This window comes from Mustelus asterias, unplaced genomic scaffold, assembly GCF_964213995.1.
Source record: "Mustelus asterias unplaced genomic scaffold, sMusAst1.hap1.1 HAP1_SCAFFOLD_3203, whole genome shotgun sequence".
NCBI classification, from domain to species: domain Eukaryota; kingdom Metazoa; phylum Chordata; class Chondrichthyes; order Carcharhiniformes; family Triakidae; genus Mustelus; species Mustelus asterias.
Genome location: NW_027593148.1, coordinates 3,813 through 24,289, shown reverse-complemented (window position 1 = coordinate 24,289; position 20,477 = coordinate 3,813). Strand labels below are relative to the sequence as shown.

Genomic DNA, 20,477 nt, shown 5'->3' with positions numbered 1-20,477 from the left:
GGATAGTTTAAAACAATTAATTATTGGGACATGGACGTCACTGGCTGAGCCTCGCGTTTTTGATTTGATTTATTATTGTCACATGTATTGTGACAATTGGATTGGAGGATAGCGAATGTGGTCCTGTTATTTAAGAAGGGTAGCAGGGATAACCCAGGAAATTATAGGCCGGTGAGCTTTACGTCCGTGGTAGGGAAGTTGTTGGAGAGGATTCTGAGAGACAGGATGTATGCGCATTTAGAACGGAACAATCTCATTAGTGACAGACAGCATGGTTTTGTAAGAGGGAGGTCGTGCCTTACAAATTTGGTGGAGTTTTTTGAGGAAGTGACAAAAACGGTTGATGAAGGAAGGGCCGTGGATGTCGTCTATATGGATTTCAGTCAATCCACCTAACCTGCACATCTTTGGACACTAAGGAGCAATTTAGCATGGCCAATCCACCCTAACCTGCACATCTTTGGACACTAAGGGGCAATTTAGCATAGTTGAGGAGGAACTTCTTCTCCCAGAGGGTGGTGAATCTCTGGAATTCTCTGCCCACTGAGGTGGTGGAGGCTGAATATGTTTAAAGCGCGGATGGATGGATTCCTGATCGGTAAGGGAATTAAGGGTTATAGGGATCAGGCGGGTAAGTGGTACTGATCCACGTCAGATCAGCCATGATCTTATTGAATGGCGGGGCAGGCTCGAGGGGCTAGATGGCCTACTCCTGCTCCTATTTCTTATGTTCTTATGTTCAATCCACCTAACCTGCACCTAACCTGATTCATTTTGTTAGGACAAATTTAAATGTGGATTACAGGGTCAACGGCAGGGTTCTGAGGAATGTGGAGGAACAGAGAGATCTTGGGGTCCATATCCACAGATCTCTAAAGGTTGCCACTCAAGTGGATAGAGCTGTGAAGAAGGCCTATAGTGTGTTAGCGTTTATTAACAGGGGGTTGGAGTTTAAGAGCCGTGGGGTTATGCTGCAACTGTACAGGACCTTGGTGAGACCACATTTGGAATATTGTGTGCAGTTCTGGTCACCTCACTATAAGAAGGATGTGGAAGTGCTGGAAAGAGTGCAAAGGAGATTTACCAGGATGCTGCCTGGTTTGGAGGGTAGGTCTTATGAGGAAAGGTTGAGGGAGCTAGGGCTTTTCTCTTTAGAGCGGAGGAGGATGAAAGGCAACTTAATAGAGGTTTATAAGATGATGAGGGGGATAGATAGAGTGGACGTTCAGAGACTATTTCCTCGGGTGGATGTAGCTATTACTAGGGGGCGTAATTATAAGGTTCATGGTGGGAGATATAGGAAGGATATCAGAGGTAGGTTCTTTACGCAGAGAGTGGTTGGGGTGTGGAATGGACTGCCTGCAGTGATAGTGGAGTCGGACACTTTAGGAACTTTCAAGCGGTTATTGGATAGGCACATGGAGCACACCAGGATGATAGGGACTGGGATAGCTTAATCTTGGTTCGGACAAAGCTCGGCACAACATCGAGGGCCGAAGGGCCTGTACTGTGCTGGACTGTTCTATGTTCTATCTTTGGACTGTGGGAGGAAACCGGAGCACCCGGAGGAAACCCACACTGACACGGGGAGAACGTGCAGACTCCACACAGACAATGACCCGAGGCAGGAATTGAACCCGGGTCCCTGGCGCTGTGAGGTCGCGGAGCGAACAACTGTGTCACCCCAGTTGTGGGAGCTGCACTTGTGGAGAGACTTGGATCCTGTGGGTGATAAAGGAACATGATAAAGATAAGAGTTGGCATTGTCCATATATCCTAAAATCCCAGAGCCCTGCTGGAACGGAAGTTCGTGGGACTGAGGGAAGAGTGACTGTGTGGATGTATAGTTGCCCAAAGACTGAACGGTGCTGACAGGTTGTTTATGGTCGTGTTTCCTGGGAAATGGTGTGAGAAACTATCAGACCATATAGGAGAGAGAATGAGGCCACTCGGCCCATCGAGTCTGCTCTGCCATTCAATCATGGCTGATATTTTTCTCATCCCCATTCTCCCGCCTTTTCCCCATAACCCCTGATCCCCTTATTAATCAAGAACCTATCTATCTTTGCCTTCTGCGGCAAAGAGTTCCACAGATTCACCACTATCTGGCTGAAGAAATTCCTCCTCATCTCTGTTTTCAAGGATCGTCCCTTTAGCCTGAGGTTGTGCCCTCTGGTTCTAGTTTTTCCTACTAGTGGAAACATCCTCTCCACGTCCACTCTATCCAGGCCTCGCAGTATCCTGTAAGTTTCAATAAGATCCCCCCCTCATCCTTCTAAACTCCAACGGGTACAGACCCAGAGTCTTCAACCGTTCCTCATACAACAAGCTCTTCATTCCAGGGATCATTCTTGTGAACCTCCTCTGGACCCTTTCCAAGGCCAGCACATCCTTCCTTAGATACGGGGCCTAAAACTGCTCACAATACTCCAAATGGGGTCTGACCAGAGCCTTACACAGCCTCAGAAGAGATGAGGGGGTTTGTCGGATGAAGAGAGATTGAACAGTTTAGGCCGATACTCTCAGGAATTTAGAAGAATGAGGGGAGATCAAATTGAGGTCTACAAGATGATGAAAGGTGTGGATAAAGTAGACATGGAGTGGGTGCCTCATTCTGCTCCGATATCTTATGAACAGCCCATCCCTGCTCTTGTATTCTAACCCTCTAGAAATTAAGGCATTGAATTTGCCATTGAATAAGGTGGCACAGTGGTTAGCACTGCTGCCTCATAGCGCTCTGTGTAGAGTCTGCATGTTCTCCCCATGTCTGCATGGGTTTCCTCCGGGTGCTCCGGTTTCCTCCCACAGTCTGAAAGATGTGCTGGTTAGGGTGCATTGGCCGTGCTAAATTCTCCCTCAGTGTTACCCGAACAGGCACCGGAGTGTGGCGACTAGGGGATTTTCATAGTAACTTCATTACAGTGTTAATGTAAGCCTTACTTGTGACACGGATAAATAAACTTCCTTCCTAACTGCCAACTTATGAGCAGTTTAAAAATTGGCAAGTCATGTTGCAGCTTTATAGAACCTTAGTTAGGCCGCACTTGGAATATAGTGTTCAATTCTGGTCACCACACCACCAGAAGGATGTGGAGGCTTTGGAGAGATTTACCAGGATGTTGCCTGGTATGGAGGGCATTAGCTATGAGGAGAGGTTGGAGAAACTTGGTTTGTTCTCATCGGAGCGACAGAGGTTGAGGGGGCAACCTGATAGAAGTCTACAAGATTATGAGGGGCATGGACAGAGTGGATAGTCAGAAGCTTTTCCCCAGGGTGGAAGAGTCAATTACTAGGGGGGCACAGGTTTAAGGTGCGAGGGGCAAGGTTTAAAGGAGATGTACGAGGCAGAACTTTTACACAGAGGGTGGTGGGTGCCTGGAACTCGTTGCTGGGGGAGGGAGTGAAAGCGGATACGGTCGTGACTTTTAAGGGGCGTCTTGACAAGTACATGAATAGGATGGGAATAGAGGGATATGGTTCTTGGAAAAGTAGAAGATTTTAGTTCAGTCGGGCAGCATGGTCGGTGCAGGCTTGGAGGGCCGAAGGGCCTGTTCCTGTGCTGTAATCTTCTTTATTCTATTCGATCTGCCTCTGTAACCACCTTACCAACCTGTCCTGCTACCGTCAGGGATATGTTTGGAAGTTTACTTTCCTCTACACCCCTCTGAATCCTCTCATTTAGCCTGTATTCTTCTGCCTAGTTTCACCTTCCCAAATACATCACCTCTCATTTCACCCAAAACATTTCATTGTGTCATCTCCAGCCTCAGTCCCTCCGAATACACACTGCTCTAATCTCACTGGACCAGAACAAACAGCAAAGCCCTCCTCTCAGGCCTTTCAGCCCATCGCATCTGCACCAACTCTCCAACAGGGCATCCCACCCTATCCCTGGAACCCCCGCATATTCATCCTGCTAATCCCCCCTAACCCTCAAATCCTGGGACACCAAAGGGCAACTTAGCACAAGCAATCCACTTAACCCACACATCTTTGGACTGTGGGAGGAAACTGGAGCACCCGGAGGAAACCCACGCAGACACGGGGCAAACGTGCAGACTCCACACAGACAGTAATCCAGAAACCTAGACCAAATGTGGCTTTGGTCTCCTTTTCTGAGGAAGGATGTTCTTGCTCTGGAGGGAGTGCAGCGAAGGTTTACCAGGCTGATTCTGGGGATGGCGGGACTGATGGATGAGGAGAGATTGACCAGGTTCGGATAGTTTTCACTGGAGTTCAGACAAATGAGGGGGGGATCTCAGAGAGACTTATAAAATTCTAACAGGACTGGACAGGGTAGATGCAGGGAGGATGTTCCCGATGGTGGGGGGAGTCCAGAACCAGGGGTCACAGTCTGAGGATTCGGGGGAGACCATTTAGGACGGAGGTGAGGAGACATTTCTTCACCCAGAGAGCGGTGAGCCGGTGGAATTCATCACCACAGGAAGTAGTTGATGCCAAAACATTGAATGTATTCAAGAGGCGGCTGGATATAGCACTTGGGGGCGAATGGGGTCAAAGGTTATGGGGAGAAAGCAGGATGAGGCTATTGAGTTGGATGATCAGCCATGACGGTGATGAATGGGGGAGCAGGCTCGAAGGACCGAATGGCCTCCTCCTGCTCCTATCCACTATGTTTCTAATGCTCTGGGGACCCAGGTTCAAATCCCACTCAAGCAGAAGTGTAATGAAACCATTGTCGATTGTCAGAAAAACCCATCTGGGTCACTAATGCCCTTTAGGGAAGGAAATCTGCCGTCCTTACCCCGGTCTGGCCTACATGTGACTCCAGAGCCACAGCCAATGTGGTTGACTCTCAACCGCCCTCTGAAACGGCCGAGAGAGACAGTTCAAGGGGCAGTTGACAAGCCAGCAACACCCACATCCCAGGAATAAAAAAAAACCACACAAGAGTTGAGAGATTTGAGCGACTTTATTCACCAACACATTGCACATCTTGATTCCAAGGTAACATCTAATTGGCTGGAAGGCTGGTGTGAGGGGAGCTATGGGGCTGGAAGCTGGAGGGAGACAGTTGATGGTGGTTGCTCAGGCGGAGAGCGGCTCATCAGGAGATCAACGCTACTCCGTACATCTGCTTACTTTCCCAGAGGGTGCCGGAAGTTCTTACCAGCAAACTTGGCCTTGTCCCCCAACTCCTCTTCAATCCTGCAGAAAGATAAAGAGTTTAGTAACATCCTGTATTTGTAACGAAGGTGGGCGTCCTGCAGACTTCACCACCACAGAATGAATCACAAAGGGACTGGAGTATAAAGGTAGAGTAAGAAGTCTCACAACGTCAGGTTAAAGTCCAACAGGTTTATTTGGTATCACGAGCTTTCGGAGCACTGACTTACTCACCTGATGAAGGGGCAGTGTTCCGAAAGCTCATGGTTCCAAATAAACCTGTTGGACTTTAACCTGGTGTTGTGAGACTTCTTACTGTGCCCACCCCAGTCCAACACCGGCATCTCCACATTATAAAAGTAGGGAAGTGTTGTTGCAGTTGTATGGAGACATTACACTGGCAGTGGGTTTGCACTGCTGCTGCCTCAGACCCAGGTTCGATTCTGGCCTTGGGTGACTGTGCGGAGTCTGCACATTCTCCCCGTGTCTGCGTGGGTTTCGTCCAGATGCTCCGGTTTTCTCCCACAGTCCAAAAGATGTGCAGGTTAGGTGGATTGGCCATGCTCAATCACCCCTTAGTGTCAGGGAGATGAGCAGGGAAAATGTGGGGTTACAGGGATAGGGTCTGGGTGGGATTGTCATCAGTGCAGGCTTGATGGGCCAAATGGCCTCTTTCTGCACTGTAGGATTCTATGTACTGGGTGTTGGTGAGACCACATCTGGAGTATTGTGTCCAGTTTTGGTCTCCTTCTTTGAGGAAGGATGTGGTGGCATTGGAGGCAGTTCAGAGGAGGTTCCCCAGGTTGATTCCGGGGATGAAAGGGTTGACGTATGAGGAGAGATTAAACAGTTTGGGTTTGGAGTTTAGAAGGATGAGGGGGGATCTGATCGAGGTATATAAAATTCTAAAAGGGATTGATAAAGTAAATGTAGACCAAATGTTTCCCCCATGTGGGGCAGTCTGGAACAAGAGGGTATAGGTTGAGAGGCGGTAGGTTAAGAACAGAGATGAGGAGGAACTACTTCCTGCAGAGGGTGGTGAGTTTGTGAAACTCGCTGCCCCAGAGCGCAGCCGAGTCTGAATCATTGAACAGGTTCAAGAGGGAGATGGATGTATTTGTGATCGGAAATGTGATAAAGGGACATGTGGAACAGGCGGGGAGGTGGGTTTGAGACCAGGGAGAGATCAGCCATGATCTGATTGAATGGCGGAGCAGGCTCGAAGGGCTGAATGGCCTCCTCCTGCTCCTAATTCCTATATCCCTGAACTTATTCCAAATAGCAGGGATACTCCAGGAGCAGAGCGGGGGCTAGCAGGGAGGTAGAGACAGGAGGGGGGCAATAGGATGAAGCTCCGTCCCGGATTGTCGTCAGCAGTGACAACACTCCCAGTATCCCAGACAAAGACCCCGGGGGTCTCCCAGAGTGATCTCAGATCACGCCCCCCCCCCCCCCCCCCCCGAGCTTGCCAGGGAGCCCTGGCAAGCTCTTCCCAAGCCCATTCCCAAGCTCTTCCCAAGCCCATTCCCAAGCTCTTCCCAAGCCCATTCCCAAGCTCTTCCCAAGCCCATTCCCAAGCTCTTCCCAAGCCCATTCCCAAGCTCTTCCCAAGCCCATTCCCAAGCTCTTCCCAAGCCCATTCCCAAGCTCTTCCCAAGCCCATTCCCAAGCTCTTCCCAAGCCCATTCCCAAGCCCATTCCCAAGCCTCACCTCATCAGCTGGTTATACTTGGAGAGTCGCTCGGACCTGCAGGGAGCACCGGTCTTGATCTAAAGGAGAGGGGGAAGAGGAGGAGACTTTATCCACACTCTGGCAGGGACACAAGTTGCTGCATCACTGATTCCAACCGGTCAGCTCAACATCTTTGTAAAAGACATTGGAAATCGAACTGCAGTCAAACCCCCCGCAGGGTTACAATTAACTTTGTTACAGACATTGCACCCCCCGCCCCCCTCAGGAACACAGAGACCCCCGCCCCCCTCAGGAACACAGAGACCCCCGCCCCCCTCAGGAACACAGAGACCCCCGCCCCCCTCAGGAACACAGAGACCCCCGCCCCCCCTCAGGAACACAGAGACCCCCGCCCCCCTCAGGAACACAGAGACCCCCGCCCCCCTCAGGAACACAGAGACCCCCGCCCCCCTCAGGAACACAGAGACCCCCGCCCCCCTCAGGAACACAGACCCCCGCCCCCCTCAGGAACACAGAGACCCCCGCCCCCCTCAGGAACACAGAGACCCCCGCCCCCCTCAGGAACACAGAGACCCCCGCCCCCCTCAGGAACACAGAGACCCCCGCCCCCCTCAGGAACACAGAGACCCCCGCCCCCCTCAGGAACACAGAGACCCCCGCCCCCCTCAGGAACACAGAGACCCCCGCCCCCCTCAGGAACACAGAGACCCCCGCCCCCCTCAGGAACACAGAGACCCCCGCCCCCCTCAGGAACACGGAGACCCCCACCCCCCCCCCCCCCCACAGGAACACAGAACCCCCCCCTCAGGAACACAGAACCCCCTGCCCCCAACCCCCCTCAGGAACACAGAGACACCACCATCCCCCCCAGGAACACAGAACACCCCCCCCCCCTCAGGAACAAAGAACAGTACAGCACAGGAAACAGGCCCTTCGGCCCTCCAAGCCTGTGCCGCTCCTTGGTCCAACTAGACCAATCGTTTGTATCCCTCCATTCCCAGGCTGCTCATGTGACTATCCAGGTAAGTCTTAAACGATGTCAGCGTGCCTGCCTCCACCACCCTACTTGGCAGCGCATTCCAGGCCCCCACCACCCTCTGTGTAAAATACGTCCCTCTGATGTCTGAGTTATACTTCGCCCCTCTCAGCTTGAGCCCGTGACCCCTCGTGATCGTCACCTCCGACCTGGGAAAAAGCTTCCCACTGTTCACCCTATCTATACCCTTCATAATCTTGTATACCTCTATTAGATCTCCCCTCATTCTCCGTCTTTCCAAGGAGAACAACCCCAGTTTACCCAATCTCTCCTCATAGCTAAGACCCTCCATACCAGGCAACATCCTGGTAAACCTTCTCTGCACTCTCTCCAATGCCTCCACGTCCTTCTGGTAGTGCGGCGACCAGAACTGGACGCAGTACTCCAAATGTGGCCTAACCAGCGTTCTATACAGCTGCAACATCAGACTCCAGCTTTTATACTCTATACCCCATCCTATAAAGGCAAGCATACCATATGCCATCTTCACCACCTTCTCCACCTGTGTTGCCACCTTCAAGGATTTGTGGACTTGCACACCTAGGTCCCTCTGTGTTTCTATACTCCTGATGACTCTGCCATTTATTGTATAACTCCTCCCTACATTATTTCTTCCAAAATGCATCACTTCGCATTTATCCGGATTAAATTCCATCTGCCACCTCTCCGCCCAATTTTCCAGCCTATCTATATCCTGCTGTATTGCCCGACAATGCTCTTCGCTATCCGCAATTCCAGCCATCTACGTGTCATCCGCAAACTTGCTGATTACACCAGTTACACCTTCTTCCAAATCATTTATATATATCACAAATAGCAGAGGTCCCAGTACAGAGCCCTGCGGAACACCACTGGTCACAGACCTCCAGCCGGAAAAAGACCCTTCGACTGCTACCCTCTGTCTCCTGTGGCCAAGCCAGTTTTCTACCCATTTAGCCACCTCTCCTTGTATCCCATGAGCTTTAACCTTCTTAACCAACCTGCCATGTGGGACTTTGTCAAATGCCTTACTGAAATCCATATAGACGACATCCACGGCCCTTCCTTCATCAACCGTTTTTGTCACTTCCTCAAAAAACTCCACCAAATTTGTAAGGCACGACCTCCCTCTTACAAAACCATGCTGTCTGTCACTAATGAACAGCGACCCTCGCCCCCAACCCCCCCCAGGAACATGGAGCCCCCCCCCCCCCCCCCCCCCCGCGCCGCTCAGTAACACGGACCCACCTGCCCAGTGCAGAGACCAACAACCAGGTCGGCAATGAAAGGATCCTCAGTCTCACCAGAACGGTGACTCACCATCACTCCCCAACCATTGGTCTGAGCCATTTTACAACTGAAAGAGAGAGAGATTCATTAGAAATCAAACTCGAGGGAGCTTTACATCTCACCCCGTGCTGTACCTGTCCTGGGAGTGTTTGATGGGGGACAGTGTAGAGGGAGCTTTACTCTGTATCTAACCCCGCACTGTACCTGTCCTGGGAGTGTTTGATGGGGACAGTGTAGAGGGAGCTTTACTCTGTATCTAACGCCGTGCTGTACCTGTCCTGGGAGTGTTTGATGGGGACAGTGCAGAGGGAGCTTTACTCTGTATCTAACCCCGTGCTGTACCTGTCCTGGGAGTGTTTGATGGGGGACAGTGTAGAGGGAGCTTTACTCTGTATCTAACCCCGTGCTGTACCTGTCCAGGGGGTGTTTGATGGGGACAGTGTAGAGGGAGCTTTACTCTGTATCTAACCCCGTGCTGTACCTGTCCTGGGAGTGTTTGATGGGGACAGTGTAGAGGGAGCTTTACTCTGTATCTAACCCCGTGCTGTACCTGTCCTGGGAGTGTTTGATGGGGACAGTGTAGAGGGAGCTTTACTCTGTATCTAACCCCGTGCTGTACCTGTCCTGGGAGTGTTTGATGGGGGACAGTGTAGAGGGAGCTTTACTCTGTATCTAACCCCGTGCTGTCCCTGTCCTGGGAGTGTTTGATGGGGACAGTGTAGAGGGAGCTTTACTCTGTATCTAACCCCGTGCTGTACCTGTCCTGGGAGTGTTTGATGGGGACAGTGTAGAGGGAGCTTTACTCTGTATCTAACCCCGTGCTGTACCTGTCCTGGGAGAGTTTAATGGTGACAGTGCAGAGGGAGCTTTACTCTGTATCTAACCCCGTGCTGTACCTGTCCTGGGAGTGTTTGATGGGGACAGTGTAGAGGGAGCTTTACTCTGTATCTAACCCCGTGCTGTACCTGTCCTGGGAGTGTTTGATGGGGACAGTGCAGAGGGAGCTTTACTCTGTATCTAACCCCGTGCTGTACCTGTTCTGGGAGTGTTTGATGGGGGACAGTGTAGAGGGAGCTTTACTCTGTATCTAACCCCGTGCTGTACCTGTCCTGGGAGTGTTTGATGGGGTAATTTAGAGGGAATTCGGATCTCTCAGCAGTGTGGTGCTGTGCCAACAGTTCTATCACAGGCTGTAAGTGTGTGTTGGGTGCAGCAGGGGACAGTGTGCCACCAGTACCTGGGGGTTTATATTTAGCCCCAGTCTCTGCTTTCAGCCAACTGTAAATAGCGGAGCTGTGAAAGGTCGACATTCCCAGGATCGCGCCTTCCTCCGTTATGGTTTGTGACCTTTGCAGTTGAAGGATTCTAACCCCAGTTGCTCTTTTAATTGCCATGGAGACGCGCTGCTCTCTCGTGATGAGTTCAGCACATTGGAGGCCATTCAGTCCACTTCGCCCGTACTAGCTCTTTGAGCACGCTATGCGCTTAGTCGTACTTCCCCCCCCACCCCCCGACCGAGGCAGTGCGTGCACACACTCCCTCCTCCCCCCGCCCCCAGAGTGTCTGCCCCCCCCCCCCCGCCGGAGTGTCTGCCTCCCCGCCCCCTCCCGTTACTCACGCGTTAATGGACTCGGTGACGGTTCCGATCTGGTTGACTTTCAGCAGCAGGCAGTTACAGGCCTTCTTGTCGACCGCAGTCTGAATCCGTTTGGGATTGGTGACCGTGAGATCATCACCCACAATCTGGATGGAGACTCCCGCCGTGAACTTGGACCAGTTTTCCCAATCGTCCTGGTCAAAGGGATCTTCAATGGAAACCACTGGGGAGAGAAGCCCGAGAGTCAGCACAGAGAGCCAGCCCCGGGGGGAGAGGGGGGACACTCCCCCAGAGAGCCAGCCCCGGGGGGAGAGGGGGGGTTCCCCAGAGAGCCAGCCCCGGGGGGAGAGGGGGGACACTCCCCCAGAGAGCCAGCCCCGGGGGGAGAGGGGGGGACACTCCCCCAGAGAGCCAGCCCCGGGGGGAGAGGGGGGACACTCCCCCAGAGAGCCAGCCCGAGGGGGAGAGGGGGGGTTCCCCAGAGAGCCAGCCCCGGGGGGAGAGGGGGGGTTCCCCAGAGAGCCAGCCCCGGGGGGAGAGGGGGGGACACTCCCCCAGAGAGCCAGCCCCGGGGGGAGAGGGGTGGTCTTTCCTCCACAAGCCCCCGTCAATTGCACGTTCCCACCCCCACCACAGCACTCCCACCTCCCCCCCACCCCAGCACTCCCACCTCCCCCCCACCCCCACCACAGCACTCCCACCTCCCCCCCACCCCCACCACAGCGCTCCCACCTCCCCCCCACCCCCACCACAGCACTCCCACCTCCCCCTCACACGCTCCCACCTCCACCTCCCCCCCCACATGCTCCCACCTCCCCCCCCACAGCACTCCCACCTCTCCCCCCCCCCCCCCACAGCGCACCCACCTCCCCCCACAGCACACCCACCTCCCCCACCCCCCCACAGCGCACCCACCTCCCCCACAGCGCTCCCACCTCCCCCCCCCCACAGCGCACCCACCTCCCCCACCCCCCCACAGCGCACCCACCTCCCCCACCCCCCCACAGCGCACCCACCTTCCCCCTCTCACCCCTCCCCCAGCTCCTGCCCCCACCTTACCTGGGTAACCCTTGATGAAGCTTTTGTACAGATCTCCCAGCTTCTCCCCGGAGATGTAGCGACTGGGGTCATCCGGGGACTTGAAGTCCAGATCGTACTGGCCTTTGCGGTAGAATTCCGATGCAGCCACATCCATTCCAATCACAATCTTGTCAGTGTATCCAGCCTTCGCGATGGCCGACTTCAGCAGTTCCAGGGCTGAGGGGACAAAGTGGGGGGGGGAATGTGGGGTAAGAAAACCGAACACAAACTGCGACCCTTTCTCTACACCCTCACTATAACTAACACTACATTCTGCACCCTCTCCTTTCCTTCTCTATGAACAGTATGCTTTGTCTGTATAGCGCGCAAGAAATAATACTTTCATAGAATCCTGAAGTATAGAAGGAGGCCATTCAGCCCATCAAGTCTGCACCAACCACAATCCCACCCAGGTTCTATCCCCATAACCTCACGTATTTACCCTCGCTAAGGCGGCGTACGGTGTGTTAGCTTTTATTGGTGGAGGGGTTGAGTTTCGGAGCCAGGAGGTCATGCTGCAACTGTACAAAACTCTGGTGCGGCCGCATTTGGAGTATTGCGTACAGTTCTGGTCACCGTATTTATAGGAAAGATGTGGAAGTGTTGGAAAGGGTGCAGAGGAGATTTACCAGGATGTTGCCTGGTATGGTGGGAAAATCGTATGAGGAAAGGCTGAGGGACTTGAGGTTGTTTTCGTTAGAGAGAAGAAGGTTAAGAGGTGACTTAATAGAGGCATACAAGATGATCAGAGGATTAGACAGGGTGGATAGTGAGAGCCTTTTTCCTCGGATGGTGATGGCTAGCACGAGGGGACATAGCTTTAAATTGAGGGGTGAGAGATATAGGACAGATGTTAGAGGTAGGTTCTTTACTCAGAGAGTAGTAAGGGCGTGGAATGCCCTGCCTGCAGCAGTAGTGGACTCGTCAACGTTGAGAGCGTTCAAGTGGTTATTGGATAAACATATGGATGTTATTGGAATAGTGTAGATTAGAGGGGCTTTAGATTGGTTTCACTGGTCGGCACAACATCGAGGGCCGAAGGGCCTGTACTGCGCTGTAATGTCCTATGTTCTAATCCCTCTGATACTAAGGGGCAATTTAGCATGGCCAATCCCCCTAACCTACACATCTTTAGACACTAAAGGCAACTTACTCCCTAACCTCTGTAACCTCTTAAAGTTTAATTATTAGTCACAAGTAGGCTTACATTAACACTGCAATGAAGTTGATTCCCCTAGTCACCACACTCCAGCACTTGTTCGGGTCAATGCACCCAACCAGCACGTCTTTCGGACTGTGGGAGGAAACCGGAGGAAACCCACGCAGACACGGGGAGAACGTGCAGACTCCGCACAGACAGTGACCCGAGGCCGGGAATCGAACCCAGGTCCCCGGCGCTATGAGGCAGCAGAGCTAACCCACTGCCGCCCAACCGTATCCCAGTACATGCTGTCTAATCCGTGGCTGAACAATCACTGGGAGCCGCACTCAGCCTCTGTCCAACTCATCCAAAATCCACCCTGTCCAGCCCCCAGTTCCTGTATCCCTTCCCAAAAACAGGAATGCATTCTGCTCAGAACAGCAGCAAACTTCTGGTCACCCTATTATAGAAAGGATATTATTAAACTAGAAAGAGTGCAGAAAAGATTTACTAGGATGCTACCGGGACTTGATGGATTGAGTTATAAAGAGAGACTGGATAGACTGGGACTTTTTTCTCTGGAGCGTCGGAGGCTGAGGGGTGATCTTATAGAGGTCTATAAAATAATGAGGGGCACAGATCAGCTAGATAGTCAATATCTTTTCCCAAAGGTAGGGGAGTCTAAAACTTGAGGACATGGGTTTAAGGTGAGAGGGGAGAGATACAAAAGTGTCCAGAGGGGCAATTTTTTCACACGGAGGGTGGTGAGTGTCTGGAACGAGCTGCCAGAGGCAGTAGTAGAGGCGGGTACAATTTTGTCTTTTAAAAAGCATTTAGACAGTTGCCTGGGTAAGGTGGGTACAGAGGGATATGGGCCAAATGCGGGCAATTGGGATTAGCTTAGGGGTAAAGCTCCAGTGAGAAAAGTCCCAGTCTATCCAGCCTCTCTCTAACTCAAACCATCAAGTCCCGGCAGCATCCTGGTAAATCTTTCACCGAGGAGGTTCCTCTGTCACTCCAGGCCGCAGCTGCCCTGGTGCCATTATCCCAGGTTATTTTGGGAGGCGGCGCGGTTTCCCACGCTGGGCTCCAATCCAAAGGTCACAGCAGGAAGCTCTCCCCCTCCCTCTCCTCCCCGGGGGGGGGTCCGGTTACAACTCCAGACGCTAAAGTTAGGTCTTGACATTTGGAGGACAGAGTTGAGAAGGTGCAGGCTGTCGCTGAGTCACCTGACACCCACCCCCCGCCAAACACACACAACATCCCATCATTTGCCCTTTGGCTTCAGTAACTTAGCAACAGTGACGCGCAGACACACAATGCAAAGGTCAATGGTTAGTGACCCCCCCCTCCTCCCCCCCGGTCAATGTTCTCACGGACTCCTCTCTGCATTCAGCCACTCGTACCAAATAGTTTCAAACTGGAGAGAGTTCACAGACTGCGGTCTGACCGAGTGCGTCTCCCCCTCCCCCAGTCTGACTGGGTGCCCCTTCCCCCACCCCCCACCCCCAGTCTGACTGGGTGCCCCCTCCCCCACCCCCCCTCCCCCAGTCTGACCGAGTGCGTCTCCCCCTCCCCCAGTCTGACTGGGTGCCCCCTCCCCCACCCCCCCTCCCCTCAGTCTGACCGAGTGCGTCTCCCCCTCCCCCAGTCTGACTGGGTGCCCCTTCCCCCACCCCCCTCCCCCAGTCTGACCGAGTGCGTCTCCCCCTCCCCCAGTCTGACTGGGTGCCCCCTCCCCTACCCCCCCCAGTCTGACCCAGTGCGTCTCCCCCTCCCCCAGTCTGACTGGGTGCCCCCTCCCCCACTCCTGCCTCCCCCAGTCTGACCGAGTGCGTCTCCCCCTCCCCCCAGTCTGACTGGGTGCCCCCTTCCCCACCCCCCCTCCCCAACCCCCAGTCTGACAGAGTGCGTCGCCCCCTCCCCCCAGTCTGACTGGGTGACCCCCTCCCCCACCCACCCCTCCCCCTCCCCCAGTCTGACCGAGTGCGTCTCCCCCTCCCCCCTCAGTCTGACCGGGTCCCCCCCTCCCCCCTCAGTCTGACCGGGTCCCCCCCCCCTCCCCCCTCAGTCTGACCGGGTCTCCCCCCCCATCCCCCCTCAGTCTGACCGGGTGCCCCCCCTCCCCCCTCAGTCTGACCGGGTGCCCCCCCTCCCCCCTCAGTCGGACTGGGTGCCCCCTCCCCCCTCAGTCGGACTGGGTGCCCCCCTCCCCCCCCACCACTAGTGATTCTCTTTGCGTTCAGATTCTCCGTGCGGGGCTTGGGGGAGACGCAACGCCCACTCTGCACGGCTTCACAGTGGGGTGTGTCGCAGTCTCACTGCAGGAGAGCAGAGCAGCGTGGAGCTACAGGCACTGGAATCCTCACTGTATCTCCAAGCTGCTGCCAGGCTGGAGAGAGAGAGAGAGAGAGAGACACACACACGGGGAGATACAGAGAGAGACACACACAGGGGGATACAGAGAGACACATACACAGGGGGATACAGAGAGACACATACACAGGGGGATGCAGAGAGACACACACAGGGGGATGCAGAGAGACACACACAGGGGGATGCAGAGAGACACACACACAGGGGGATACAGAGAGAGACACACACAGGGGGATACAGAGAGACACACACAGGGGGATACAGAGAGACACACACACAGGGGGATACAGAGAGACACACACAGGGGGATACAGAGAGACACACACACAGGGGGATACAGAGAGACACACACACAGGGGGATACAGAGAGACACACACACAGGGGGATACAGAGAGACACACACACAGGGGGATACAGAGAGACACACACACAGGGGGATACAGAGAGACACACACACAGGGGGATACAGAGAGACACACACAGGGGGATACAGAGAGACACACACAGGGAGATACAGAGAGAGACACACAGGGGGATACAGAGAGACACACACAGGGGGATACAGAGAGACACACACACAGGGAGATACAGAGAGACACACACAGGGGGATACAGAGAGACACACACACAGGGAGATACAGAGAGACACACACACAGGGAGATACAGAGAGACACACACACAGGGGGATACAGAGAGACACACACACAGGGGGATACAGAGAGAGACACACGGAGATACAGAGAGACACACACACAGGGGGATACAGAGAGACACACACAGGGAGATACAGAGAGACACACACAGGGAGATACAGAGAGACACACACAGGGGGATACAGAGAGACACACACAGGGGGATACAGAGAGACACACACACAGGGGGATACAGAGAGAGACACACAGGGGGATACAGAGAGACACACACACAGGGGGATACAGAGAGACACACACAGGGAGATACAGAGAGAGACACACAGGCGGATACAGAGAGAGACACACAGGGAGATACAGAGAGAGACACACAGGGAGATACAGAGAGAGACACACAGGGGGATACAGAGAGAGACACACAGGGGGATACAGAGAGAGACACACAGGGGGATACAGAGAGACACACACAGGGAGATACAGAGAGAGACACACAGGGGGATACAGAGAGAGACACACAGGGGGATACAGAGAGAGACACACAGGGGGATACAGAGAGAGACACACAGGGAGATACAGAGAGAGACACAGATTGAGAGAGAGAGGGAGACAGAGACACAAACACAGAGGGAGAGAGTGACAGAGAGGGAGACGGGGAGGAACACTGCTTTAGTTTTTACCCTCATTATTCTCCAGGATGTTGGGGGCAAAGCCTCCTTCATCACCCACGTTGGTGGCATCTTTCCCATATTTGGCCTTGATCACATTCTTCAGGTTGTGGTAGACCTCGGCTCCAACACGCATCGCGTCCTTGAAGCTGCTTGCTCCCACGGGCAGAATCATAAACTCTTGCATGGCCAGCTTGTTCCCAGCGTGAGAACCACCATTGATAACATTGAAAGCCTGGTCACAAACAAGGAGACACAGTTACCACCTTCCAACTGGAGGAGGCAAGACAGGGACAGCATCGAGGGTGCTTTATTCTATCTAACCCCGTGCTGTACCTGTCCTGGGAGTGTTTGATGGGGACACTGTAGAGGGAGCTTTACTCTGTATCTAACCCCGTGCTGTACCTGTCCTGGGAGTGTTTGATGGGGACAGTGTAGAGGGAGCTTTACTCTGTATCTAACCCCATGCTGTACCTGTCCTGGGAGTGTTTGATGGGGGACAGTGTAGAGGGAGCTTTACTCTGTATCTAACCCCGTGCTGTACCTGTCCTGGGAGTGTTTGATGGGGACAGTGTCGAGGGAGCTTTACTCTATCTAACCCCGTGCTGTACCTGTCCTGGGAGTGTTTGATGGGGACAGTGTAGAGGGAGCTTTACTCTGTATCTAACCCCGTGCTGTACCTGTCCTGGGAGTGTTTGATGGGGACAGTGTAGAGGGAGCTTTACTCTGTATCTAACCCCGTGCTGTACCTGTCCTGGGAGTGTTTGATGGGGGACAGTGTAGAGGGAGCTTTACTCTGTATCTAACCCCGTGCTGTACCTGTCCTGGGAGTGTTTGATGGGGACAGTGTAGAGGGAGCTTTACTCTGTATCTAACCCCGTGCTGTACCTGTCCTGGGAGTGTTTGATGGGGACAGTGTCGAGGGAGCTTTACTCTATCTAACCCCGTGCTGTACCTGTCCTGGGAGTGTTTGATGGGGGACAGTGTAGAGGGAGCTTTACTCTATCTATCCCCGTGCTGTACCTGTCCTGGGAGTGTTTGATGGGGGACAGTGTAGAGGGAGCTTTACTCTGTATCTAACCCCGTGCTGTACCTGTCCTGGGAGTGTTTGATGGGGGACAGTGTAGAGGGAGCTTTACTCTGTATCTAACCCCGTGCTGTACCTGTCCTGGGAGTGTTTGATGGGGACAGTGTAGAGGGAGCTTTACTCTGTATCTAACCCCATGCTGTACCTGTCCTGGGAGTGTTTGATGGGGGACAGTGTAGAGGGAGCTTTACTCTGTATCTAACCCCGTGCTGTACCTGTCCTGGGAGTGTTTGATGGGGACAGTGTAGAGGGAGCTTTACTCTGTATCTAACCCCGTGCTGTACCTGTCCTGGGAGTGTTTGATGGGGGCAGTGTAGAGGGAGCTTTACTCTGTATCTAACCCCATGCTGTACCTGTCCTGGGAGTGTTTGATGGGGGACAGTGTAGAGGGAGCTTTACTCTGTATCTAACCCCGTGCTGTACCTGTCCTGGGAGTGTTTGATGGGGACAGTGTAGAGGGAGCTTTACTCTGTATCTAACCCCATGCTGTACCTGTCCTGGGAGTGTTTGATGGGGGACAGTGTAGAGGGAGCTTTACTCTGTATCTAACCCCGTGCTGTACCTGTCCTGGGAGTGTTTGATGGGGACAGTGTAGAGGGAGCTTTACTCTGTATCTAACCCCGTGCTGTACCTGTCCTGGGAGTGAGAGAATCTGGGCTGCTCTCTGAAGGCTGGGCTATCGAGGTGAGCCGGTGGGATATAACAGAAACTCACCGGGACGGGCAGGATGAGTTCTTTATTCCCGGCGAGATCAGCAATGTGACGGTACAGAGGGACTCCCTTCTCCTTTGCTCCGGCTTTGCACACTGCCAGAGAGACACCCAGAATGGCATTGGCACCAAACTTAGCTGTAGACACAGAGAGAGAGAGATATAACGTGAGGACCCTTTGCACAGTGGAGTGAATCGATTCCCAATGCCTCAGACACACACTCACACTTATTTGCAGATCCATCGAGGGCCAACATGAAGTCATCAATCTTTCCCTGCTCCAGTACGCTCAGCTTCTGTGGAGAGAAAGTGGACAAGGTTCTGACTGCCCGTTGCGTTTGCAAGGAGCACTCCCTCATTGGTCACTGCCTGGCCTGATACCGAGTTAGTTTATTCTTAGAATCCATCGATCCAAAACATTCAACTAATCAACATCCCTGCCCAGGTGGGAAGCATCACAGAATCCCTACAGTGCAACAGGCCATTCAGCCCATCGGGTCTGCATCGACAACAATCCCACCCAGGCACGACCCCCATAACTCCCCATATTTACCCTGCTATTCTCTCTAACCGGGACACTAAGGGGCAATTTAGCATGGCCAATCCACCTAACCTGCACATCTTTGGAGCGTGGGAGGAAACCGGAGCACCCGGAGGAAACCCACGCAGACACGGGGAGAACATGGGTGGCACAGTGGTTAGCACTGCTGCCTCTCAGCACCAGGGACCCTGGTTCAATTCCCGGCTTCGGTCACTGCCTGCGTGGAGTTTGCACATTCTCCCCATGTCTGCGTGGGTATCCTCTGGGTGCTCCGGTTTCCCCTCAGTCCAAAAGATGTGCTGCTAGGTGCATTGGCCATGCTAAATTGTCCGAGGATATATTAGCTTTGGAGGGACTACAGAGAAGGTTCACCAGGTTGATACCGGAGATGAGGGGGTTAGCTTATGAGGAGAGATTGAGTAGATTGGGCCTGTACTCGGTGGGAGTTTAGAAGGCTGAGGGGAGATCTTATAGAAATCATAGAATCCCTACAGTGCAGAAGGCGGCCATTCGGCCCATCGAGTCTGCACCAACCACAATCCCACCCAGGCCCTACCACCACATATTTTACCCGCTAATCCCTCTAACCTACACATCCCAGGACGCTAAGGGGCAATTTTTAACCTGGCCAATCAACCTAACCCGCACATCTTTGGACTGTGGGAGGAAACCGGGGCACCCGGAGGAAACCCACGCAGACACGAAGAGAATGTGAAAACTCCACACAGACAGTGACCCGAGCCGGGAATCGAACCCGGGTCCCTGGAGCTGTGAAGCAGCAGTGCTAACCACTGTGTTACCATGCCACCCGTAGAGACATACAAGATAATGAAGGGGCTCGACAGGGTAGAGGCAGAGAGATTCTTTCCACTTAGAAAGGAAACAAGAACTAGAGGTCACAGCCTCAAAATACGGGGGAGTCAGTTTAGGACAGAGTTGAGGAGGAACTTCTTCTCACAGAGGGTTGTGAATCTCTGGAATTCTCTGCCCATTGAAGCAGTGGAGGCTACCTCGTTAAATATCTTTAAGTCACAGGTAGATAGATTTCTGATCAATAAGGGAATTAAGGGTTATGGGGAGCGGGCGGGTAAGTGGAATTAAACCACTATCAGATCAGCCATGATCTTATTGAATGGCGGGGCAGGCTCGAGGGGCTAGATGGCCTACTCCCGCTCCTATTTCTTATGTTATGTGACCCAAGCCAGGGATTGAACTCAGGTCGCTGGTGCTGTGAGGCAGCAACGCTAATCGCTGTGCCACCGTGCCGCCCATATCCCACTCCTGCCCATGACAAATTTGCTCAAATTCTTTGAGAATGTAACGGAGGGGAGATCGAGGGGAATCAGTAGATGTAGTGTATTTAGATTTCCAAAAGGCATTTGACAAATTGCCACATCATAACAAGCTGGTACATAATGCAAAAGCCCACGGAATTGAAGGAAGGGCGTTAGCATGGATTGGAAACTGGATGTCACACAAAGCAGAGACTTGGAATAAATGGGT

General features: G+C 53.3%; 1 protein-coding gene across 1 annotated transcript; it reads right to left on the bottom strand.

Annotated features, from left to right (window-relative positions):
- Window positions 1-4,914: 4,914 nt before the first annotated feature.
- On the bottom strand, window positions 4,915-18,755 carry LOC144490361 (beta-enolase). The gene is made up of 8 exons (XM_078208123.1): window positions 18,660-18,755; window positions 18,438-18,571; window positions 16,649-16,871; window positions 11,782-11,979; window positions 10,744-10,945; window positions 9,084-9,192; window positions 6,839-6,897; window positions 4,915-5,169 (listed from the first exon to the last, which is right to left on the bottom strand). Exons 1-8 carry the CDS (start codon window positions 18,688-18,690, stop codon window positions 5,100-5,102), a joined length of 1,026 nt encoding a protein of 341 aa, XP_078064249.1. The 5' UTR covers window positions 18,691-18,755; the 3' UTR covers window positions 4,915-5,099.
- Between the last annotated feature and the right edge of the window lie 1,722 nt (window positions 18,756-20,477).

Coding starts and splice junctions, on each gene's coding strand:
- LOC144490361 (XM_078208123.1), bottom strand. CDS start 18,690: ATGTTGGCCCTCGATGGATCTGCAAATAAGT. Junction 18,572..18,659: donor CGATGGATCTGCAAATAAGT/GTGAGTGTGTGT, acceptor CTGTGTCTACAG/CTAAGTTTGGTGCCAATGCC. Junction 11,980..16,648: donor CATCCTGGAGAATAATGAGG/GTAAAAACTAAA, acceptor TTGTCCCCTCAG/CCCTGGAACTGCTGAAGTCG.